This window comes from Helicoverpa armigera, chromosome 25 (assembly GCF_030705265.1).
Source record: "Helicoverpa armigera isolate CAAS_96S chromosome 25, ASM3070526v1, whole genome shotgun sequence".
Classification (NCBI taxonomy): Eukaryota; Metazoa; Arthropoda; class Insecta; order Lepidoptera; family Noctuidae; genus Helicoverpa; species Helicoverpa armigera.
This window is the reverse complement of record NC_087144.1, coordinates 5,882,527-5,908,608: the sequence shown is the minus strand read 5'-3', so window position 1 is coordinate 5,908,608 and position 26,082 is coordinate 5,882,527. Positions and strand designations below refer to the sequence as shown.

General features: G+C 33.6%; 1 protein-coding gene across 5 annotated transcripts in view; it reads right to left on the bottom strand.

Moving 5' to 3' along the window:
• The window catches only part of LOC110381445 (A disintegrin and metalloproteinase with thrombospondin motifs like), a 154,309-nt gene that overhangs the window by 16,577 nt on the left and 111,650 nt on the right, over positions 1 to 26,082 (bottom strand). For all 5 annotated transcript variants that reach the window (XM_064041361.1, XM_064041360.1, XM_064041359.1 and 2 more), the window contains exons 3-5: positions 23,044 to 23,592; positions 4,171 to 4,266; positions 80 to 215 (exon numbers count right to left, since the gene is read on the bottom strand). In XM_064041361.1, coding sequence (XP_063897431.1) covers positions 80 to 215; positions 4,171 to 4,266; positions 23,044 to 23,592 — 781 coding nt within the window. The remainder of the gene's footprint in view (positions 1 to 79; positions 216 to 4,170; positions 4,267 to 23,043; positions 23,593 to 26,082) is intronic.

The following is a 26,082-nucleotide window of genomic DNA, read 5'->3' as shown; positions in this document are numbered from 1 at the left end:
CAAAGTCTCCGGCCTTAGATTATTAGCATAGATATTCCTTAACAGTTAGGTACCAACTTCAGTATTAACTATAACGTACCTAAAGGCAGTCCAGTATCGATGGAGACCATGTCAGCCATGCTGGAGGGGTCCATGAACATCTCGTCGTCTTGCGCCGCCGCCGTCATCGAGTCCGGTATGGGGCGGATCACCAGGTCGTGACCTATTGAGCCCTCCTGTTGAAAACAACCAATTTTAATCATCATCATCATCATAAGCCTTTTTATCGTCCCTCGTCTCACTGCTGGGCACAAGCCCCCTCTCATATGGGTTTGATTTTCATTATCAACATCAATTGCTTTTTTATCGTCCCACTGCTGGCCCGCCTCCTCTCATAGAGAGAAGCATTGAGTGGTCATCAGCACGCTAGCAACAATTTCAATGTTCTATTCTTATTTTAAAAGATATGATAGACTGTTTTGATAAATAACTCTTTTGAAAGTCATGTTTTTTTTCATGTGATTTTGATAAGAACGACTGTTTTGATGAAATACTCTGTGTTTTATTTCGTGAATTAGTTATAGGTATGTAGTTGCCATTTTTTGTCGTAATTTACTATTTGATAAATACATGTAGGTAAGTCGCCGATTCCTCATCAGACATAGGGAAAACAGATTCTGAATTTTATACTTAGATAGATACTAGTTTAAAGTTATCAAGAATTTTACGACCAAGAAAGTTGTTCGCTTCGTTTTTAAAGATTAATTAACATATCCTAATAGAACAAGCGGGGTATAAATTTAATATAAAATAACAAATTATTACGATCGTAAAACGATGTATGATGTACAGACAATAAACAAGGTAGATAAACATATAAGGAAAATATCTGTAAGAAGGTTCCAACGATGCAAACAAAACTTTATGGTCATAACAATGTTGCTTTTTAATATTAGTTTTATAATGAAAGGATTTTACGTACAATTTAATTGTAACATAAAGTATCTTGAGGAAACCTGGACTTAAAAGTCTGAAATCGCCAACCCGCTTTGAGCAAACGTGGTGATTAACGCTCATTCCTCCTCTGTATAAGAACAGGCTACACAGATAATATAAGTACGTATATCCTGGGAAATGGTACAGGCTTTTTATTCAGTTGCTACTTCCCGTAGGTAGTTATTTCGGGTCGTGGATGAGACCATGAGGAACATCTTGTTTTGTTTTGTTACCTAACTAGTTCGATAGGCTATATCAGAGTTTTCAAAATATTCTTAAATGACACATATTTCTTGAAGGTTTTTTTTATTATAAAACAATATATCAATGTTGTCACATGACAACGGTAGCCTTCTAATTAGTGTTGAGATGTCACCTAAACACTAATTAAGATTGATTAAGTAGGCATGTATAGCCAATAATAGCCATAAACTATAAAGCTGTTAATTAAATTAAAAAAAACATGCTAATTATACAACCAAACTAATTACAAAACGAGTTCTGTGTTGATATTGCTTTTTAAACACATGTTAGTGCAAGTTTATTTGGAGCATTTACGGAGGCGCTGGCGGTGACATTTAAATAAAATATTAATTAATAATTTCATTTTCTAAAAGAATGGGACAAGATTTCCTATATTACTAACTAGCTGTTGCCCGCGGTTTGACCTGGATCCTGTCTTCCGAGGAAAGAACTTCCTACATCCGAATGAAAAAACTAGCCTTCCTAGGTACTTGTATGTTATTCTAAAAATCTATATCTACTGCATGATTACTATATTATGATAAAGTTTCATCAAAATCCAATCAAAAGTTCTTTCGTGAAAGAGTCATAGACATCCATCCATCTACTGTCTACACATCTTAACATTAATGTTATTATAGATAGAGCAAACATTAACCACATTACGACATCCAAAGGATAAAGAACAGTCAAATCAAAACTATCCTTCTTTCATTCATAAACTTCTTTAAAACTAACGAAGGCTGAACTAAGAACACAGTTTATCGTTCACACCTACGTTGTTCGTCAGTTCGCTGTTGGGCAATTGACCTCAGTCTTGTTTGTAATCTATTGTGTCTATGGTCTCACAGCGTCGATGCACGCCTTCGATGGCGGGAAAAGTGACAGTTGTACAATGGAAAACGGTTGTACTTATAATCCTTACTACCTAATGCTAATTATAAAAGCGAAAGTAGCTAACTCTCTGGCAGGACGATCAAAAAATTTTTTTTATCGTCCTGCCAGAGATTTTAAAAATGATGTGTTGATATTTGGTAAGCATATATGTAGTTTAGAGCTTGAAAAAGCACATTGGCAAGACATGGACAAGGATATGCACTTTAGTTCAGGCACGGGAAGTAGTTCCCTCGGGCGTGAATGGAACTGCGGGGAACAACTAGTTTGGGTTTATTTAGCTACAATGTTAGAATGGCTATTTTTAAGAGTATTCAATTAAAAGACTAAGATGACGATCTATTTGCTTAGTTTTAAAGCCGAATCCATAAATAACAAAACCTAAGCTAATCAATTTATCACAAAAAAACTAGTAGACATTAAGAAAAAGCGAATTTCGACAGCCGACAACTCAATAGCTATCGTCCTTGACTCAAAAAAGATTTAACTATCGACATCTAACAATTTTCGTAGCCAGTCTACGAAACGTCATTCATGATTACTTGATTAGTATGCAAATTAATAAAACACGTTTTTCACTTCCTATCTCGGTATTGTTATTTTCCTTCTAAAGTCCGTTCCCAATAATCTATCGATCTATTACTAGAGATAGGAATTGACATTACTTAGGGTCTAATGTCAAATTCTATCTTTCCTCTGTTTTTTTAATTTTCTACTATTTCATTTAATCATTATAATTTTTTTAGGTTATTTTTATTTGACGACCTCGATGGCGCAATGGTCAGCATGCTGGACTGCCGAACCTGAGGTCCCGGGTTCGATTCCCGGTTGGGTGGACATTTGTGTGATGAGCATGCTTGTTGGCCGTGGTCTGGGTGTTACAATACGTATTTATAAATATGTTTATGTGTAGTTATATGTAGTTTATCAGTTGTGTTAGCACCTATAACACAAGTTAATTAATAACTTAGCATGGGGCTTACCGACCGTGTGTGAAAAGGTGTCCCGAAATTTGTTATGTGAGAAAAGGTGTCCTAACATTATTTATTAATTATTTAATTATCTTTAGTCAGCAAGACAGCAGATAGAATATTAAGAACAGCCGTAAAGCCAGACATATACTCATAGTATCATAGTTTTTTTAATAATAATATTTGACAAGTCACGTCTCTAGTCTTTAGTTTATGGCAGTGACATTGGTACGTGTCCAAAATCCAGAGATAGTCACATCCTGTTGAATTTTAATGATAATCGAAATATCTTGACGTATGTTGGGTTTTCTCTATTGAATAATATAAAAAAATGTAGGTATAGCTATTTGATATCAATAGTAGGTATTCATAGCTAAGTATTTTACTCTTTCATGCAAAAGCTACTGATTGGAGTAATCAGATAGTAACATATTATCCAATACTTTTCACCTATTGTTCCCTTAAAACTGAAGGTAAATCGCGGATGCAAGCTAGCGTGTACTAAAATAATCATGGTTGCTCTAATTTACATAAAAAGTACGTAGATTTTTGTGCAACTTTTTGCGACCACTAAGACGTAAATAGGTAGTCATTAATCTGTCACAGCAAAACTACCGAATAACGAATAACACGCGAACTTTGGCTTTTAACAACACCAGAAACAAATAAGGTTTTATGCAAATGGCGCCAAACATTGCAACAGGCAGTTGTTATAATTTAATAAATTCATTCTTGGCACGCATCGTTTAACAATTGTGTTAAGGCCCTTCAATTAAGTTGCCAGTCTTTTCAATTCGCTAATTTCATTTAATTCTGTTTTATGAAATGATAAATGGTTATCAGAAATTGACAACATCAGTTATCTATAGTTATCCGGTAATTTTTTTTTACAACACGCATGGCGGCTAATTGTGAGCGTGTGTTCTATTTATGAATTGTGCAATTTATTATTGGCCAGTATGTCGTTGTCTGTGGCTCGATTGTAATCGATCATTGTAGCTTTTATTTTAGTCGATTATCAAAAGATTATTTTATCACATTGATAGAATTTAGTGTGAAATAAATGAGTCAATGCTTGTCAACTTACTACAACGAGTTTGCCATGTTTGGGGTGTCTCCTGATGAGAAGCGCAGCACCATTTTCCTCATCCTGGTATAAGTCACCTAGATCTTCTTCATCTTCCTGTGAACAAAAGAAAAATATGTATAAGATTGAACATTTTACTTCTTAGACTTAGAATATTAGAATATTACTTAATGACCTAGTGGTACTTAAAATCCCGATAGTTAGGAAGTTGTAAATCAAACAACAGGCATTGGTATTGTGTTTTCACCTGTCACCGAAATAACCATAGATAGTAAAAAGTCTGCATTGCAAGGAGTTACATTGCTTAACTTTGCGGTACCTGTATTACCTACAACTGATTTCCCAAAAATATGCGAGGATTTAAATTCAACCGCGAGTTACCAATTTTATTTATTTGAGCTTTATTTGTCTTCATAACAGTACATTTGTTATAGAATTTCACATTTTTAATTGTTTATTTGTTACTGTTATGTAGTCCCTCTAGGGTAAAAGCCTCCTCCAGCTTAAGCCACTTGTCCCGGTCTTTGGCAGTTAGCATCCATTCATCTCCTGCTATACTCTTGATGTCATCTACCCATCGCTTTCTTGGTCGACCTTTGCTCCTCTTTCCAATAGGGCCTTTCCACTTTGTAGTAGTATAGGTCCATCTTCTGTCCTGGTATCTAGCTATGTGTCCTGCCCATTTCCATTTTTGTCTAAGACTGTGCTGTAGTGCGTCTGTTATTTTTGTTCTATCTCGGATGTCTGTGTTCCGTGTTTTCTGGATTTTCCTTAATTTTAAGATGCTTCTTTCCATGGCATGTTGGCAGGACTGAATTTTGTTTTTCACCTTTTCTGTGTAGACCCAGGTTTGGCTTGCATAAGTTAGGCTTGGGAGAATGCATGAATCCATTATTATTTTTTTCATCTGTAGACTGCATTTCCCCTTAAGGATTTCCTTTTGTGACCAGTATTTCCTCCATGCGATATTTATTCTTCTATCTATTTCATTTTCATTACAGTTTGATTCGAAAGAAATCTGTTTTCCTAAGTATACATAGTCTTTTACATATTCTATGGGTTTGCCTTCTATTTCTATTTCTTTCATGGAGCTGTTAGTCATAATTTTGGTTTTCTGTGCATTCATTTCAAGTCCCACTTTCTTACTTTCGATGTTCAGGCTATGTAGCAGGTTCTTTAGTTCTGTTGCAGATTCGCTGAAAAGGACTATGTCATCCGCAAATCGCAGGTGTGTTAGTCTTGTGTTTAGTATCCATATGCCTTTGTTTTTCCACTCTAGGTTCTGGAATATGTTTTCGAGGACAGCTATAAATAGTTTGGGTGAGAGAGGATCCCCTTGTCTCACTCCTCTACCAATTTTGAACTCCTCTCCTTGCCTGTCTAGTTTTATTTGGCTTGTACCCTTTTCATAGATATTTTTTAGCACATTAATATATTTTTCGTTGATGTTGTTCTTGCGCAAGGTCTTCCATATGTACGAGTGCGATATGCTGTCGAAGGCTTTGGAGTAGTCCACAAATGCTATGTACAATGGCATATTGTATTCCTTGTATTTTTCTATGATTTGTTCTGTAGCATGAATGTGGTCCATTGTAGAGTAGTGTGCACGAAAACCCGCCTGCTCCATTGGTTGATTTCTCTCTATGTCTGGGTTGATTCTACTTAGAATGATTGAGGAGAACAGTTTATAGATAGTAGATAGTAAACTTATGGGTCTGTAATTGTTAATGTCCATCGGGTTCCCTTTTTTATATAGCAATATTATGTCTGAGCAGCACCATTGTTTAGGTATTTGTTCCTGTTCTATAATTAGATTAAAGAGCTTTGTCAGATAGGTTACCAGAGCAGGTGCTCCAAGTTTCAAGGCTTCGTTGGGGATACTATCTGGTCCTGGACTTTTTTCAACCTTTAATTTCTTTATATGTAAGTCTGTTTCCCTTTCGGTTATACTTTCCAAGGCAGGTTGAGATTCTGTTGTAGTATTAGTTTCTGTTTCCTCATTCTCATCTTCTTGGTCTCTTTCTGTGGCTGGGCTTCTATAGAGATCTGAGTAGAAAACAGTGGCTCGGTGGATTATATCTGCTCTGTCCTTTGTTTCGCCTTTTTCGTCTGTTAGGCACTGTATCCAGTTTTTATGTGTTGTAAGTTCTTTAAAAGCTCTTTTTGAGCTTCTGAATGTAGTCATATTCCTTTCTATGACATTCCTTCTGTGGATTTCGTAGTCTTTCTTGATTGCTTTGTTAGTTTTTTTGTAGAGTTCCGTTAATTCGCGCCTCATTGCTTTAGATTTTCCTTTTGTGGATAGGAGTTCTGTGCGTCTAGCAATTAGTTTCAACGTTTGGTCACTTACAATTTTGGATTCTTTTTTCCTGGTTTCTTTTCCCATATTTAGACTATTTATGATTGTTTTCTCTAATTCGTTGCTCAGAACTTGTATATCTTCTATGTGTTTAGTGGTTTCATATAGTGTTTTTGCATTTTCTTTAAGGTTTCTCACATATGTTTCTTTTTCTTTAGTTGACTTAAGTATGTTGTTTGGGGATTTAAATGACTTTCTGTTAATTTTTGGCATCTGAATATTTATAGAGCACCTTACCATTCTATGGTCCGATGGGAAGCTTATTTTGTTGAGCACCTCTAAGTTTGTGACTATTTTAGGGTTTTTGCTTAGTATGAAGTCTATTTCATTTCTTGTTTTGTGATCGGGGGATATCCAGGTCCATTTTCGAGACTGTTTTTTCTTGAAGTATGTATTCATCACTGACAATTTGTTTTCATAGGCATATTGTATCAGTCGTTCGCCGCTTGCGTTTCTTTGCCCATAGCCATGTTGTCCCATTATTAGATTTTCTTCAAGTTTAGGCTGGCCGATTTTTGCATTAAAGTCTCCTATTACTAATAGCATCTTATCTGCTTGTTCTTGTGCTCTTTGTATGTCCATGTAGAATTTCTCCCTATCCTCATCACTATAGCTCTCTGTAGGGGCATAAACTTGTATAATTGACATGGGCACATTATTAAATATCAGCTTTAACAAACCGACTCTTTCTGATACACCAATAAAACTTACGATATTTGCTTTCCATTTCTTATTTACTAAGAATCCTACGCCATGGAGTCCCGCTGTTTCACCTATGTAACAAAAAATGTACTTTTCATGTTCTTCTATATGGTATCCATTTCTTTTAACTTCAGCGAGTCCTATTATGTCCCAATTAATGTTCTCTATTGCGTTGTTTAATTCTAACATTCTTGTTTCTGATGATAATGATCTTATGTTATAGGTGCATATTTTTAAGTTATGTAGTTCATTATTTTCTTTTTTAGAGTTTCCATAATGCCTGTTGTGTTTTTGTTGTTCTCTGGAGTTCTCTGGAGGGTTGTGGTCGATGACCCCCACGGGGACCAGCCGGCTTGGGGGACTTTTTGTTGAAGTTTCTAGTAGTAGTGTTGTGGTATTTGTTGTGCCGGTGGTCAGTCTTAGTTTTTTGAGATTTCAGTTTGTGAGTTATTTCTGCTACGTTCCACATAGTCGAGAATATTGCTTTTTGGAACACTCCTAGTGAATGAAGGTTTTGAGGTTTCCCTTGAGTTTATTTTCTTTTGGGTTGATGAGTTGGGTGAGCCCGAATCTTCTCTCTTCCTTTTGTCTCTGGCTTTGTCTGTTGGTTTCTTCACTATCAGCTTGTCATGTTTAAAAAAAGCGATGTTACCTTTCTTCCTCTCCTCTTCTAGTTGTGGTTGTAGCTGCTTCCGTTTTTCAATTACTTCCTTAGTATAATCCTCTTTGACATTAATACCAGGTGGGAGGTTAGTCTTATTTTTCAGAATGATGTGTTTTTTCCATGATGATGCAATGGTGACTACTAAGGGCCGATTTTTATTTTGGTTCTTGCCGATTCTATATGTGTTTTTTATTTCGTGGCTATCTATGTGTGTTCCTGTTTCTATTATTATGTCTTTAATGTAGTCTACCAATTCCAGTTCTGATTTACCCGATTCCTCAATTCCAAAAAACACTAGGTTATATTTCCTTTTTTCAAATTCCATTCCTCTTAGTTTTTGTTCTAATGTAGAAATCTTTTCCTTGAGCTTAGTATTTTCGTCCGTTATTGTTTTCAATCTCTCGTCTATTGCCACCATAACACTTTCAGTTACTGTTGTAGTAATGATTTTTGTTTGTTGTTGCAGTTTTTCGTCTAGCCTTGACAACAATATTTCCATACTTTTTTCCATAATTGTATGCGAGTCTCTCTGTTGCTGTCAATGTCAGACGTTTGAGTCCGTTTGACGTTTGACAGATTCGCTGTTCAGTATTTTATGTTATATTCTACTTTTCTTTATGGCAAATATTTATTTATGATTTATGTTGGTAGCACTGACTTACCAATATACTTGTGATATTATTTTTATAATATTCTCAAAAATATAAACAGTCATAAACCCCGAATTCACAACTCAACGTGAAATATCGTGGGAACAAACAGGTCGTGATCTACGCCCGTCGGAGGCTGGGCGTGATATATTTATTTACTTATCTTAGTCTACGCATGCGACTATTTGTTAAACATGCGTTTACATGTCTTTTATATAAATAATTTAGTCTATTTTTTACTTATAAGATACTTAGAAAAATAGAACTGAAACTTTGGTAAATAGTTAACCTATATTCCGGTTTCAAAAAATTTAAATTAATCATTGAAATGACAGATTTCTAATGCAAAAACTGTCTTCGAATTGATATCACATTAATCCTATACCTATCCTTCTAGATTTCAGGGCCTGAAGAGCAAAAACTCCAAAACACAAAATATCTTCTCACCTACAAATAAACTCTAGGTATTCTAACGCTTGAAAATAATAAACAATTCATCACACTAGGTAAGTATGTTACCTTCATCAGCATCATGATTCTCGCTAATTTATTATGACTAGACCAACAAACTGAGTACTAAATAAATAATGTTTTAACACAAGGAAATTCCCAACAGTGGCCGCGAGTAACACATCATTCTTAGAAATTAACCTTTGCAGTTTTTTTCAATGTTAGCATACCTATTTTTTTTTGTTTATTGTAAGGCACGTGTTAGATCTTTATCTGAAGTTATAGTTAGTAATGAAAGACTGTAGGTCCCAGCTGTCATTCACATCCTTGCAGTCGTTACGACGAAAAGGCTCTGGAGATGATGATAATTTGACTTTTTGACCTACTAACAATAAATGTGTAACCAAAACGTCGACAATATATTTATTATATTGAATATATTGTAATATATTTATTATATTGACAATATATTTTGATTGATTTTCTCAGGGCTTTTGAACGTGGTATGTATTTTCAAAATACAAGATTAAAACGTGTAAAATAATATTGCTATCCTTTTAAGAGGCTATCAAATCATTACTGAATTTATAGGCAAGTAAAAGGATACTTACAATTTGTTTTCCCGTAAATCAATAATCACTATAAAAGTCTTGTACAATAAACATTAACATCCTCATAATATTAAACCAAGAAACATAAAGTTTATCTACCTAAGTAGTTTACTCAATAAAACAACTATTAGCAATTAATAACAAATTGCATGGCGGCTGTAATATGCAAAGTATTATTAATAATAATATGTATAATAAACGTATGAAGACATAAATAAGAATATGCTTCCGTAGTGTTCGTGATGAATATCATCTCACGATTACAAAGAATTTAATATTTTACGACCGAGCATGAAGTCATGCAAATATTTTTGAGTTATTTTCACGATCTCGGTGTAAAAGGAAGTGTAAGTAAGGAAATAATTGTCTATGACACATTTGTTTGTATAAATAATTGCCTTGATGTCCTCACAAGCTTATAATAATAAGTAGTTAATATGATTTCCGTTGCTCTTCGAATTTCTTATGAGAAAACGGCGCGGGAAATCTCGGATGGGAAATGAAAAATGGTGGATATTTGTAGTTCTTATTTTTAAAACGTTGTTTTACAACATTGTGAGTTATGTCTTAATAGTAGATAATTATGTACTAGATATGTCTAGTAATAAAATAATCAAAATGAATGGCAAACAAGAGTAGAATTAAAAATTATGTACTAGACATGTCTAGTAAAAAAATAATCAAAATGAATGGCAAACAAGAGTAGAATTAAAAATTATGTACTAGACATGTCTAGTAAAAAAATAATCAAAATGAATGGCAAACAAGAGTAGAATTAAAAATTATGTACTAGATATGTCTAGTAAAAAAATAATCAAAATGAATGGCAAACAAGAGTAGAATTAAAAATTATGTACTAGATATGTCTAGTAAAAAAATAATCAAAATGAATGGCAAACAAGAGTAGAATTAAAAAAAAAAAACATTTTCGTTGACATAACACTTTTTTAACGTTTTGCTACGGGCTCTTAAAGGCTGGACTGCGATATTCGTGATTTGATAAAGCCTATCGTCATGAGATTTCTTACATGAGAAAGTTATTGCATCTAGCTACATTAGGCCCAGCCTCCATTAAAGCGTATAGCGGCGAAGTTTTTAAACAACCAATACAATTATCCCGATACTATCTGAATGGGGGATTAATGAAATTCTTTTTGAATTATTTTTTGGGCTTAAGTTACTGACTACGGGGTTGGAGTGTTGGAGACCTCATGACAATAATATTATCTCTAGCCAGTCATGATTTTGTAATAGATCGAATCTGTGGCGTATTTTCATATTTGTTTTTATTTTTCTTTTTTTAATTAAGATGCAACTCCATGGTATTAAAATAAGGAAGTAAAGTGTTGCCCGATGCCTACTGCGTGCGGTGTTGCCACTATAACCTCTAGCCAATTACCCATTCTATATGCTGATATGGTAATAAAAGGAATGTGGCAGATGCTTCCTTCTATGTTTATTATTATATTTAATTATGACTTTACATAAATATCAAGCTTGTTTTTCTTTGAAGGGAACTTCTCACGATTTTTTAAGTTAGTTGGCTTCTGCAATGTGGAATGACTATGTTAGGATTAAAAATTAGAAATTCGAAGGATTTTAAAATTATGCTAGTATACCAATTTTAATTTTATTATACATCTATTAATTGCCATCCACATCCACTTACATAAGTGAACCATAGAAAAAAATAAAAAACAAAATAATATACGTTACAATAGAATTTTAAACATTTTTTTTTCTCTTAATAGCTTCTTAGTATTAAGCTATATAAATATGGTAATAAAACAACAAAGTGTTAACGCATAAACAATGCATTATTATATAATTGAATAGTATGGTTTTATGCAACAATGCCTTACATAATGTAGAATTTATTATATACAATCATTTTATCCAACAATGGTCTAACCAGTTACTAAGAATATGGGTTACATCAAAAACTTCGATAGTATCAATAATTTGATCGAGTACAGTGATGTCATAATTAAAAGATACCAACTTTTATTTTCTTAAAACTTTATTAACTATCCTTTTATGATAGTCTACTCTTTCCCATTATGATTTGTCAAGTAAAAATCAAAATAAAAAATCATTTATTGAAACTTGGCTGCAGTACAGCACTTTTTGAACGTCAGGAATTTACAAAAGACAGCCCCAAAACGCCTACCCTTCACCACTTTCTATGTGTTGTTGCTGAGAAGAAGAACAACAGCAACACATGTCTGTCTGTAGGTAGGTTAGAAGAACCTTAACAAGTATTTTTTAATCTATATATGTTGTAGTGGATTTCGAGTCTTTACTTGGTGCAATTGTTTTAAACCTCCAAGGTCACCCGCGATGCAGTTTCTATAAACTTTACTTAAACAAATGACCCTTCTTTTTAACTTAAGTGTATTAGTATACTTTGTGGTTTTTAAGTAATTATTTGTTTTGTTCCTTCAACAAATGGAATTTCAAAAGAGTCCCTTTACCTTCTGATCCTTCCATATTTGAAAAGACGTAAATAAATACTAAAATACAAGATTCAAAACAAAATCTGATAATCCATATTAAATTATGAAAAGTATTAATAGTCACGATCGCCACGAATACTTCAAACTAGATATCAATTGAATTGTTAAAACAGTAACAAATACATATCAAATTATCCAAATGACCATTGTACATTTATGCCCGATCCCGATACTCAATCCATCTGTTGTTTTACTAACCAAAGATAGGAACTTGACACGACTTGTACGACTTTTTTAACGACGTCAAAAATCATCAAATGACCCCTCCCGCTGTAGGTTAGCAGCGGTGAGGGACTGTACTGACTAAAAACCGTCGTGTTCCCTCGTAGGCCTTTTATTTACCAGGGCCGCGGTAACTCTTTCGAACAATCCCGCAGCCCTACTAGTATCGGGCTAATGTCAAAATTCTATCTCTAGTAAGCGAATCAATAGATAGATCAAATATTGGAAACAGCATTTAGTGTAGGTCGTAAAATATAACGAACTTGTGAATAAAACATTCAGTAAGGAGTATTTAATCCAATAAGAATAATACATATTATTTTATCTGTGGTTTTACTCCAATTCTGTCAGTTCGTAATTTAAGTTTCCCGCTGTTTTTGACAGGTAATGCATTATTGCATAGTCATTTAATTGTTAGTAGTTTTGTTATTGTATCATAATGGCCTTGACTGCAATAGCATCAATACATAAAAAATAGACACTGTTTCCATTATTTCCATAGCCATACAAAAATATAAATTGTTTAACATTTTGTGTACCTATTTTGTGAATTAGCTTTATAGAAAAATTCTGTCAGTTCGTAATTTAAGTTTCCCGCTGTTTTTGACAGGTAATGCATTATTGCATAGTCATTTAATTGTTAGTAGTTTTGTTATTGTATCATAATGGCCTTGACTGCAATAGCATCAATACATAAAAAATAGACACTGTTTCCATTATTTCCATAGCCATACAAAAATATAAATTGTTTAACATTTTGTGTACCTATTTTGTGAATTAGCTTTATAGAAAAATTGTCATGTCATGAAATCTATCCACAGGCATAACTTAAAAATAATATATTATTCTAATTAATTGTTCCTACAACAAAGTAGTATTAATTAAGTACATTGTGTGCTAAATGAGCATCATAAAAACCATAAACGACATAAGATTTCATCTTACAACTGAATAATTTATAAAGCATCTTCCACACGACCCATATCAGGCGAATATGTCATCTGTCAAACTCATTTGACAACCGTTGACAGGACAATGATAAAAATGTCAATAAATAAAAAACCGAATACGTTAGTAAGAAAACCGTGAGAATTGAATGAAAAATAAATAATTTGCAAATAGGATGATACTCGTGCGTATGTAAATTGCTTATAACATGCGTGTTTATTGCTTCAACGCAATTATTATTATTAATAATAATTTAATATAACAAGGCTATTATAATAATTATTATGCCTCATTTACCTTTGATGGAACGCCTTTTGTTATAAAAGGATAATATTTCAAACTAGTGACTATTCCGTTGTATGTTTTTGTCCTAATAAATAATAACAAAGAAAATATTTTTGTGCCAATTAAGGAAATGCAATAAAAATACTTACGTATTTGTCATATTTTTTCAGACACGAAGTAGGTAAGTATGTCATGTGACAGAATGTCGTTACAAGAAGGACTTAATAATGTCACATTAGATAATAATATGTTGTACAGCCATACAATATTACTGGAAGCCGCCCCAACATAGTAGGGAAAAAGGCTCGGAGGATCATCCTCCTTGAGCCTTTTCCCAACTATGTTGAGGTCGGCTTCCAGTCTAACCGGATTCAGCTGAGTACCAGTGCTTTACAAGAAGCGACTGCCATACAATATTAATAATTCAGAAAAAAATGACTGACAAATACTATGCCGAAAACCGCATCAAAATTGGGCCAGTCAAACATGAGCTACGCCCAAACATACATAAGTACCTCTTATTCTTGAACCTCCTTTTTTTGAAGTCCGTGTAAAAAAGGTCTAACACAAAATACAAACCTTGCTTACCCTTTTTCAAAAAACTTAAAGCTCACCACGTAATGGAAGCCTTGTAAAAAAACCAGTTTTAAAAGAATTGTTTGCAAACAATAACCTATTTCAGTGGGTAATTGAGCTACATAATTGCTCTCGCATTACGCACGTATTCGGGTAATGCGATAAACTTGAGCAATTAATGCGAGAAACGATTCGCGCGGTAACGCAAGAAAAGAATGGTCGGTTCGCGCGTTACCGGTATGGTTATTGGCGTCATTTGAGTATGCAGAGGAGATTGCTGAATTTTGATAGATATAAAAATATGTTTTAGGTAAATTAGATAAACTTTTTCATTTGCGAGAAAAACACTGGAGTTTGCAGCTAGCACTATGTAGTCTCAATTTGGAGCTTATTTGCTGGCCGATGTTAGTATAGTTTTTATTGCGAAAAAGTGCTAATTATAATGAGAATATTTTCAATAAATGTTTAAAAGCTATTATCTATTATATTACTTATGTAACTGGCATTACTAAATACATACAACTTTTCAGTAATATATCCTTTAACATAAGTACATATACACCAAAGCCCACCTTAGAGACATCCATTACCACCATCTCTATGCAAAATAGTCTGGCAATTTGCGACCGGGAGGCAACGCTACAAATAAGTGATAGCTCACTCATACATTTTTGAGCATATCTTTACTCAGCTACTCGACAAAACTGACGATTTAGCACACATTTCCATCCGAAAATGCGGCAGTCTCATTCTTCCAGCGATGGGAAGGCCTGCTCATGACGTGTCCGGTTTTTTAGATGCTCTAAGCAGTCAACACGTGTGTTTACAGACGCGCATGACGTCATCACGGGCCGGTGCGCAGACGCACGTGATCGCTAATGAGGTTTACATTATCATTTCTAATCGTGGTGTTTTCATTTCACGCATTTTTTATTTCCCTAATGTTTATTTTGACCTCTGGCTGTTAACTATCTTTCCTTTTATTTGCGGTAGAGTTTTCATATTTAATGAAACGTATATCATCTAATATTATGTTTAATTTTAAAGTTCTCTCTTCAGTTATCTTGCCAAAGGGGCTGATTGATTTACCTACTCTATTTTTTAAGATTTTTATAGGTCAAGCGAGCTTTAATTTGCTTACTCAATCAAACCTTTCCGATCTTATTTCTAATTGATATAATAATAAAATGTAAAAACATCTTAAAAACAACTATACAACAAGTATACAACAAGTATACAAACAGCTAAAAATCCCAAAGACCGTCATGCCTTAATACCATTCCAAATTTTTAAAAACAACTGTCAAAACCACAAACAAGTAGAACTAGGTACTGTCAGAATTATATCATAAACAACTATACCACGTGCTTATAGAGCTCGCAAATATATGCAAAGATAAAGTAATAGCCCATCTAAATTGTAAAAATATACATAATCGTGGATAATCGTACACATTATAGGATATAAATGGCTAAACTTACACATAAATAAAATTAAGTTGGCCTTAGCTTAAGAAAACTTTTGTCCAAAATCACATTTTACCTACGTCAAAGATTTTTGTATTAGGTATTATTTTTCAACAAAATACATGTAGAATTATGCGTCTTGGGAAAATTATACCAGTCTATCTATAATAATAATTTTATTGTGTGTGCTTCCCCAAAAATCACAATTTTTATCCGCCTTTCAATCGTAGCCATCACTGTTCTAACTTGTTTGAAAATGACATAAAGCTAAGTTACTAACTGGCCATATGTATTGTCTTATATAACAATGTTAACGCTGAAAAAAGCTGACAATAGACCAATAAATAGTCCAGAAATGGGAACACGCGCTTTTGACATGTAAGGTAACAAAACCAGAAATATATTTACTTGAGCGCAAAATTACTGCAACTTTCTTGCGTATAAACATTTCTGTAGGAGAAACCTTTGCCTATAAATTCAGGATCAATTCTCAAGAATGCATGCTTATGGGTTCAGCGACCATAAATTATTGGTTTTGTGTCAAACGGCTCGATAAACGACTGAAATGTGGTACAAGGTGGGCTTAAGGAGGTTCAATACTGAATCATAACTGACCTCTTTCTTGATTGGAGAACCTAGTGCAATATAACTATAACAAAAACCATAATTATCAACTGGCTGCCCATTGGCCAAATCGACGATTTGACGGCTTATTATGGTTTGGGTATAGATACAGTTACCTACATGGTGCAAACTCTCATTAAATAATGACATACTGATTAGTCGAAAAAGACGTGAAAATTTCGGATCATAGCGCCGCTTACAAAATCAACATTCGTTAAAATACTAACTACTTTTTTCTACAATACTACATTCAAATACCAATGTAGTTCCTAGAAAAAAAAACCTCTGAATTATTACACGAACGCCGCATAAATCTAGCGAAATTATCAATCCTACATTCAAGTCGTATATTCAGCTAATACCGTATAATATGCTAATTTATATGGATGTACAAATTCGCTAGTTCAAGCCACGTGTGCACAGCGAGCGTAGAATAAAAACTTGCCTCATTTCAATAACAAGATTTTATTTAAATCACAAATGAGTTTGATGATCGTTTGACCAGGTTACAAAATCTTCGATTATTTTCTACGGATTGTTTGTACATTTTTGTGTGGTTGGTCACTGGAAGAATAATTTAATAAATTGTTTTACTTACATTGATCAATGAAAAAGGTCAAGCAGTAAATATGTTCAAACTAGCTTCTTATTAAATAAAAATTTATTTTAAATAAAATTATTATGATATTTGACGACAAGCTAGTCGTCAAATATTAACTATGAATGTAGAGCAGTTTGTTAACATAAATAACAAATTCAAACATGGCGGTTTTTCTTTATGATGTTAATTCGAGGAAACGCCAATAAATAAATTAATACAAGATTCATTTTCCATATGATATAAATATGATCAGTTTGTGTTATGAGAATTCAACGTTTAATTTATTTATTAACTTAATATTGTTATTCTTAGCTAGTATTATGGAATTGCCAAGACGCAGTAGGCATGCAGTAGGTGATTAATTTCTGAAATAGAATGTAAAAGAAACATGTCTAGGTAGAGATTTTTTTAACATAGTAATTTTTTAAACATACCTACGTAGAATGAATAACGCATTTTTTGGAAATTTCATCGGAAAATCTAATCACATTCAGAAGACCCGAACGTTATACACAAAAATAAAATACCAACTTGATCATTATATAAAAAAAAACAAATCAAAATAATTTAAATCTAATTAAATCTCTGAATCGTATCATAAATTCTAATAGTTTTATGAGATAGAAATGATTTGATAATTATTATCACATGTGTGGTCACGCGAATAAAAACGTGTCTTTTGAAATAAAAATAAAAACCATAGACAAAGAGAGTGTTTTTGGTATTAGTTTTTTTTTATGAAAATTATCCTAATGAAGAAATTAAATTCTACTTTATTATACATAAATTAATTTACATTTCGTTTCTTTTTCTTGACATTTGTATCGAAATAAAATAAATATGTCATTGGATTTGTTTTTATTTATTTTAACACATGCAAGTTAAAACTTTGATATTTAAAAGAAAGGAAATGAGGCAAATCTATTTACTTAAGAAATTGAAAATATCGCCATGTTCATTTCAAAGTTAGTTCCTTTGTTAATGATTATTATTTTTTTAACTTGCTTTTGCTAATTTAAAGTCATCATCTGCCTAGCCTTTTCCCATATTATAATTTTGAAATCGTACCTACACGGTTGAAACAGAACTTCTCGAAACAAATTCATCCATTTTGAACCATAAACAAAAATACGAAAAAAAACTATTGATAGACAATCAACTATCAATGATTATTATGCAATGGAACAGTTACATTAAAATATTTGCTTCATCAATATTCGTAACTATAAAATCTGGGCGTGTTCCTATTAAAATAACTAGTTGATGTACTCTGAAGTAACTGTGTTGTTAAATAATGCATTCGGTCTGGTCCAGTTATGTAACTATTATTTTATTTACTGCACCTTGAATATTGTAAATTAAAATAAACGATCGACTGCTCATTCTAATTTAAAGCCTACGAAAATATTTCAGAGAAAGAATCCTTTGCCTGTTTACATTTTATAAAAAATTTTGAAACAACGCGAATGAATGGTTGTTTTCAAGCTCTTATCTAGTTTTTGTGCACTTGTTTTGATTCTGAAATCTTCCCCGACTATAAAATACAAGATCGGCCATAGAGAATCGTACGGCCTATCATTTAATTTAATAATAAGAGGATGACAGCTGACTACAGACTCTAGGAATCGAGATTGTATAAAAAAAATGATTATTCTAAAATATTGGCTGGCTCTTCTACTTATCAATGCAAAATAATAATAATTGAATTCTCTTCCACACTATGTTCTAAAACACAAAACTTACAGACGAGATAAAAGCGATGATGATGATAAATTTTGTGTCCATATTTAACCTTATTATTGACGTATTTACTGACGCAAATAAACCCAATAAAAGTCGAACAAAAGCTCGCCATATATATTTATTTATCAACATAAAAATCTTCAGATGACCCTAAAGTAATCGGATTGGTAATTGATACAGACAGCTTTGAATAAGACCTTTTTAATTAGAAACTGGCTAACAAAATCATGATTATTTGATGTTGATATAATGTGAAATTGATATCGAAGCCTTTTTTAAGAATAAATTAAGAATATTAAATATCGCTGATGAATGATTATTCTGTTTTTGATGTTAATCAATCCTGAATAAAGCAATACTAAATATATAATAAAATATGACGGTTAGGTTATAAAAACTACCTCATTAGGACACATTTGAAGCAAAAGTCCGTAAATTATGTGAACTTTTTTTTTAAAAAAAGGAGTTAATTTTAAACAATAATGTGTGATTTGCATCTGCATTTCAAAAGGTTATTAATATAAAAATAACTCATAAAAAACCTATGCTCTTACTACTTTACAAAAAAGTTAAACAGGCGTTCGTCACGTGTTTAAAGGTTCATACAAATTATTGTCAAACACGTGACAACGCCTGTTTCACTTTTTTGTAGCAGTTCACTAGAATCTTAAGTACTAAATACAAACCCTAACCTCGATCTAGGTATTTGAATCTCGCATTTACGATCAAGGTAAAACATACATACCTACAAACAGCTGTACTAAAAACGTGTTTATTTCGTTTTGACACCATTTTGGGCTCTATGGCTTACATTATGTATTTATGGTAATAAAGTCTAGTCTATTAACTAGATCTAGAAGCAGACGTAGACATCTGAACGTCAGTAGCGCAGATAATATGCTAATAGTAAAACGAATCCACTATGATCTGTTTTTGACTAACCTTGTTTGAGTATTGAATTGTAAACTTGATTCTTTATGGTTTTTTAGTGTAATGAGTTCTTATGCTCGGCTGTCATTGAACATCCTTGGCAGTCGTTACGGGTAGTCAGCAGCCAGTAAGTCTGACACCAGTCTAACCAAGGGGTATCGGGTTGCCCGGGTAACTGGGGTGAGGAGGTCAGATAGGCAGTCGCTTCTTGTAAAGCACTGGTACTCAGCTGAATCCGGTTAGACTGGAAGCCGACCCCAACATGATTGGGAAAGGCTCGGAGGATGATGAGTTCTTATGTGTGTTCTCATTTTAAATAGTAATGGGATTTTGTAATATCAATATTTCTGAGCCGAGATTCTTGACTGAATCGGTCATATGATTTGCGATTAGAAATAGAATATAAATTTTTTCTTGAAATATTATGAATAGCTTGGATTTTTAATAATTAGTGTCAAAGTAAGAAAAAAATCTGTAAAAAGTAAAAATAATTACGCATATTTCTTATAGAAAACAACCAACATTATTTATTTGAATGTCAAAAATCTCCATAAATTAGCCATTTTGAGGGCGACAACACTTCAATAATAATGAAGTGGAATACATTACATTTTATTAACGAAACTGCTCTACTTCGCAAATTAAATTGCTTGTAGAATACAAAACAGTAGACTATTTGTTTACGCGATAAGATTAAGCGCACATATTCAAAATATGGTTCAGAAAGGGTTAGGATTAGATATTAACTATGACTATCCCGTATTCCTATGAAAAAACTGTTTTAAGTATAACCAAAAATAGTCCGAGTTTACTCAGAAAAAAATCCTACGTTTTCGGAATGTTGGAAAAAAACTTGTCCGAAATGTAAAAATGCTCAATGATTTTCGAAAAATATTCGAGTTTGCATAGCAAAAAACATATTTAATGCAATTTTAATCCTTCCTTGATTTTATTTGCATTAGCATTAGTGAAACTAACGGATATTAGTGGCGGGAAGAGCCTGTTTCCCTCATATGATAAAAACACGAAGAAACAACGACTTATGAAATTACTAACATATGTAGTAAAAAATAAGAAATTAGAAGGAACTGTGTAAAAGCTACCTGAAACTAAGTCGTGGTGGCCTAGTGGGTAAAGAACCAACCTCTCGAGTATGAGGGTGTGGATTCGATTCCAGTTTAGGCAAGTACCAATGCAACTTCCCTAAGTTTGTAATTATGTACTTTCTAAGTAAATCTTGGACACCAATGGCTGATAAAATGGTCTTGAGGAAACCTGGACTATATAGTCTGAAATCACCAACCCGCATTGAGCAAGCGTGGTGATTAATGTTCAATCCTTTACCGTGTGATAGGAGGCCTGAGCCCAGCAGTGGGACGATAAAAAGGCTGTTACAGTAATACATTGAAACTGGGTAGGTCTGGTAGATCATCAAAATCTGTTTCTAAATAGTGTAAGGGTAGACCTAGTAACGATCCTTGACCTCCGAACACCCGCATTTTGGCGCACTACTTTCTTAGGAGATGTCATAATCTCCGCTAGTCATTTTTTTCTGCATGTAAAAAACCAACTCCAATTTATTGTTCTTATGGTGTTTACATAAATTATGTAATGAGCACAGATATGTATTAATTAAAGGTTTGTCAAGTCGTTTCTTCAATATTGTGATATTTTTCTTTAAAACGTCTTTTGTAAGCAATATCGTTTCAAAACATCCAATTGAGAATAATTTTGTCATAGTTGTCGAAACGTTTTGTTATTATATTTTATAGACTTTGACTAGAAATTGACTTTTTTAGAACGAGATTTCGTTTGAATGTCATCTTTTGTGAATCGTTTGAATAATGGATTTTTTGAAGTTGTTGAATAAATTCTGTTACAAACAATAATCTTAAAAATGTCAGATCGCTAAAAAACGCGTAGCCTAATATTATTTGCTTCATTTTATTTGACTGGAAGACTGCAAGATATTTCCTACGTGGAAAGAATATGTCTACTGTTGATTGATAAATATACTACCTAAGTATACGTTAGGAAAAGTTCAAGTCAGATTACATTTTGATACGAAAAAGTTAAAAAATGTATGTGAACAAATATGTACATGTGCCAGAGCAAGTTTATTCTCGTGATTAATAAAAATCTTCTTCAGAATAAATTATAAACAAAATTTTTTTTTTGACTGCCGCACAATAACCGCAATGTTTAAGAAAGAAAGCAAAACACTTTTCCCCTCACTCTCAAACTCAAATCCATCCCAATAATACCTCTTTCTAAGCTTGACTATATCAACCAAAAGAAAATGTAAACTAAACTGAGAGGTACCTATAGTTTTTCCATCCCCCAGGCTATTTCTCCGTACAGAGCTACTTCATGGTTAGATAAGACCTCCGTGGGAGCCGCTTTCACCGAAGACGAGCTGCTCGACTTTTTGTATCATCCGACATACAACTATTGTTTAATGTAGGGCTGTTACGAGATCTGAGACTTGGCGATATCTTATATGTAAGACTTGGTGATGTAGGCTAAATTGTTAGGATGTAAAGGAGGCTGTTGATGTATTGGAAAATTTGACTTTTAAGTATGTTTGGAGAATATTTTTGATACTGTATGTAGATAGACGTACCAATTTTTCCACCCAGATTGTGGGAACTACTTCTCGTAACTGGATAAAAGTAGCCTATGTCCTTTCTCAGGCTCTAGAAATACAATTTTGCAATTGGAATTTTAAAGTTTGATTCCTTACGCGTTGTTCGGTCATACATTGTCCGAAAGTGGTTACTTTGTGACTTTACAATAATCACAAAATCATATTTTGTGATTATTGTAAAGTCACAAAATATTATTGCGCATGCATGATGGATCAAATAGGTGAGAATGTAAAGTCCAGAAATGTAATGTTATGTGAACTGTCCTATATACATTCTCTGACGTCTCTGAAGATGAAATATGTAAGAAGTCAGATGTTTATATCATTCTCATGGCAGCCCTAATTAATCCGACCTCCGCAAGTTATAATTAGTGTTGTCACTTCTCCGCATTGTTTACTATTTCCGAACGATATCGATTGGGTTTTCGCTTTTCACTCGGTAATAACCGTATATGGGTGAACGATTGTTATCTCATGGGAATGTGAATCGATTATTCAAATCGATATAATTTGCTATTAACTTTACGACGTATTCAAATCTTGATTGGTAAGAAAACTTAGACGGAAGATATAACAATAATTGCTTATATAAAAATTGAGAAATATTGACAGAAATAATTTAGGGATACAAGTAGATTGTTGTAAAGAAAATAAGTCAATTTCCTACAATTCATATAAATTGCCAGCTAAATTTCACGTTCGTTTCACTCAAAATTAGGAATAGCAAAAAAGTCAGAACTTTCTCAGACACTCAAAAGCAGAGGCCTATTGTACTCCTCAATATTTGTTTATACCTCTCCACATTACACATACATTGTTTATTTATCGTATAGAATAATGAATACTATGGCTTTTTAAACACGAAAACAAAAAACTTACCGAAACCAGTTCCTCGTAATCCACCCCATGTGGCTGCGACTCATTCTGGTGCGCCTTCCACATCCTCAAGCCATCCTTCTTGAGCAGCCCCTCTTGTTTCTTCAGCACCAACTTCAGCTGCCTCCCAAACGCCTCCAAGTCAATCTTATGCACATCCACCTCCTGACCTTCAACCAACCTCTCTAAATCACTTAAAACACTAGCACTGTCACTAATCTCACTAGAATTTGTCACGTCAAAGTTTACACTAACTGTGTTGTTCAAATCTCCTATTATATCAACGTCCTTAATATTTTCTTTCGCTTTGACAAACATTTCATCGTTGAGCAATGATGGTGGACTGGTTTCGGTCTTCCATTGTTTTTTTGAGGGCTTTTCGTGAGGGACCTTGGTGTTGGTTGGTGTTATGACGTTGGTCTGGTGGCCGGGTGCGACGTGCCGCCTGGCGAGGTGGTGGGTGAGCTGCACCAGGTGGTATGGTGGAACGAGGGTGTGGTGGTCTACGTGGAAGACTGACTGAAGCTCCTCGGGTGTCATGTGCTCGTGGATCTGTAAAGATGGAGAGGTTGATGTTAATTTTTGATGTTATTGGTATAAAGATGAGGTAGTAGGTGGTAGCAAAATAATTCGCAAAAAACTTCTGTGGTACAATTATTTTAGTTTCTTTCTCAGATAAACTGGAGATAAACTGTAAACAATCTTGACCCTTTTTGAATTGATCTGTTTATAAAGTCAGATCCGACACATTTGATTGCATATTCGATATCAAGAATTGAGGTGCATTCGTCAGAATATAATTTGCCAGCGAAACCAAATATACGGTTTTATTCCATAATCAAATTCCATAATTCGTATATTGGGATAATTATATGAGGATCGAGCTAAGAAGGCCAACCTGTTATTATGAGTATCCAATCAGGGATAATAATTATTTTTGCACTTAAAAATCCCCATGGTGTGTATAACAGGGAAAAGGTAAATGGTACACTGTCATTAGAATGAGATATACAATTTCGGATATCCAGACCTCGTGGATGTTACTGAGAAATCTATACTAATATTATAAAGAAGAAAACTTTGTTTGTTTGTTTAGTTGCAATGGATAAACTCAAAAACTACTGGACCGATTTTAAATATTCTTTCACCATTAAAAAGCTATATTATCTGCGAATAACATAGGCTATATCTTATCCCGGTGCTAGTACAAAATATAATAAATTATTGATTTTAGCTTGGGGCCGCTCCTAATATTTTATCTATCTGTTGACTTGCTAACTAGCGATAGAATTTTTACGTTAGCCCCATACAGGCTGAAGTAAGCAAAAGAATATAAAAATATTATACATATTAGGAAAGATTGTTTTAGTGACTATTTTCAATTACTTGTTAAGAGCCTAGTATTAATTGTATTAAAGTAAAAAAACATGATAATCCCGAGTGTAACATTGTAAAAAAACTACCAAGCACAACAAAGTAGCTTTGAAAGTATGTGTACGAGTAGCATAAATCTACATACTAAATTACCCATACATAATATGTAGGCTAATCTCATTACGGAAGTACAACCTACTAAACTAATCTTGTAATAAACAAACTAACAGCTTGGATCCAAGTACACCGACAATATAAACGACAGTTTCTTTACAACAATTGTTTACTTTGAAAATTGTAGATATTTTTTTTTGTTTTCAAGCACTAGTAAACATGCTTTTATAAACACATAAAAATAATTACAAGACTTTTCTAACAAGACCGAACTGATACGATGTTCCATCAAGTAGTTCCAGTTCATATCTTCCAGCTCCATCATCAGATCAGTTCGATAGCACCATTTTACAGCATTGCCGTCAAAACTATGTACATACAGCCTACCTTATATTCCCCTACATAGTTACATACAGGTCGACTAATAAAAGCCTGTTAAAAACGGACGTATGTCTATATTGTCGGTGGACTCGGCCTTAGTTCCATGTCATGATAGGCCAGACACAATTATTGACACACTCCGCCCACCCACAACTTGAGACCCCCTTACAAAGCTCACCTGTATCGAACAATAACTGTAACACATCCGTATTATACGTACGTCTGAATGTCACCAGCTCAACTCGAAAGCCTTGGCGGAGGTCAATAGTACCAGGCATTAACAGTCCTTTCTCAATAATATCCAGATTTATACGTTATATTGACGGTGGCAGCCATATTTGGGGCACTATTTGAATAAATAGATCGATTGCGTGGGTGTGATGGCGTCAAGTTTAATGATTTTTCGCGGAATTTGTATTTTTTGTCTAATATTTGTCTATTGTATTTTTTTTAAGTTGAGTGATGGAATTAATTTATTAGTGCTGGAAAATTGAGGTGTAATTTTTTGCATCCTATTAACTCTTATCTGAATGAATGGTTGCCTTTTTGAGGTCACCCATCTGATCAGTATTAATGTGACTACTTTTGTTGACTCTTTAAACGACTTTTACATTAACAAACATTAACATTATTAACCTAACCCACTACTCCACTACCATTAATTAATCTTAAACACAATTATTACTCAACATTATGCTGAGTAAAAAAAAAACAATTATGACTTAATTTCACTCTCATTGCGTCACAGATAAGGCAGTGTGTCAACTACATCTAATCTGGTTCGATGATTATGACATAACTGGATCAGTGAGTCGAGGTTGACTGGTCGAACAATAGCCGAAGTCCGCCGGAGATAGCCGAAAGTACCCGAAGGTGGTATGTACGAATAGTTCCGATAACTTCCGATGTTGTAGGAATGTGATTGATTGAAGGTGGACATTAGGCATTTATGAAGGCTGAAATTCAAGTGGGAGGTTTCAAAACCTGAAAAGTGTTGTTGTGGTATTTTCAAAGCCATATTCCATTTAGTATTATATTAGTATGTTAATGGCTAATTGATACAGGGGAAAAACCAAAGACTATAAAACCACTTGACTGCGCATACAGTGCCCCGACGCTCGCCAAAAGTTAGTGATTTTGCGCGTACTATAAGGCTACGATCAGTACGATCCT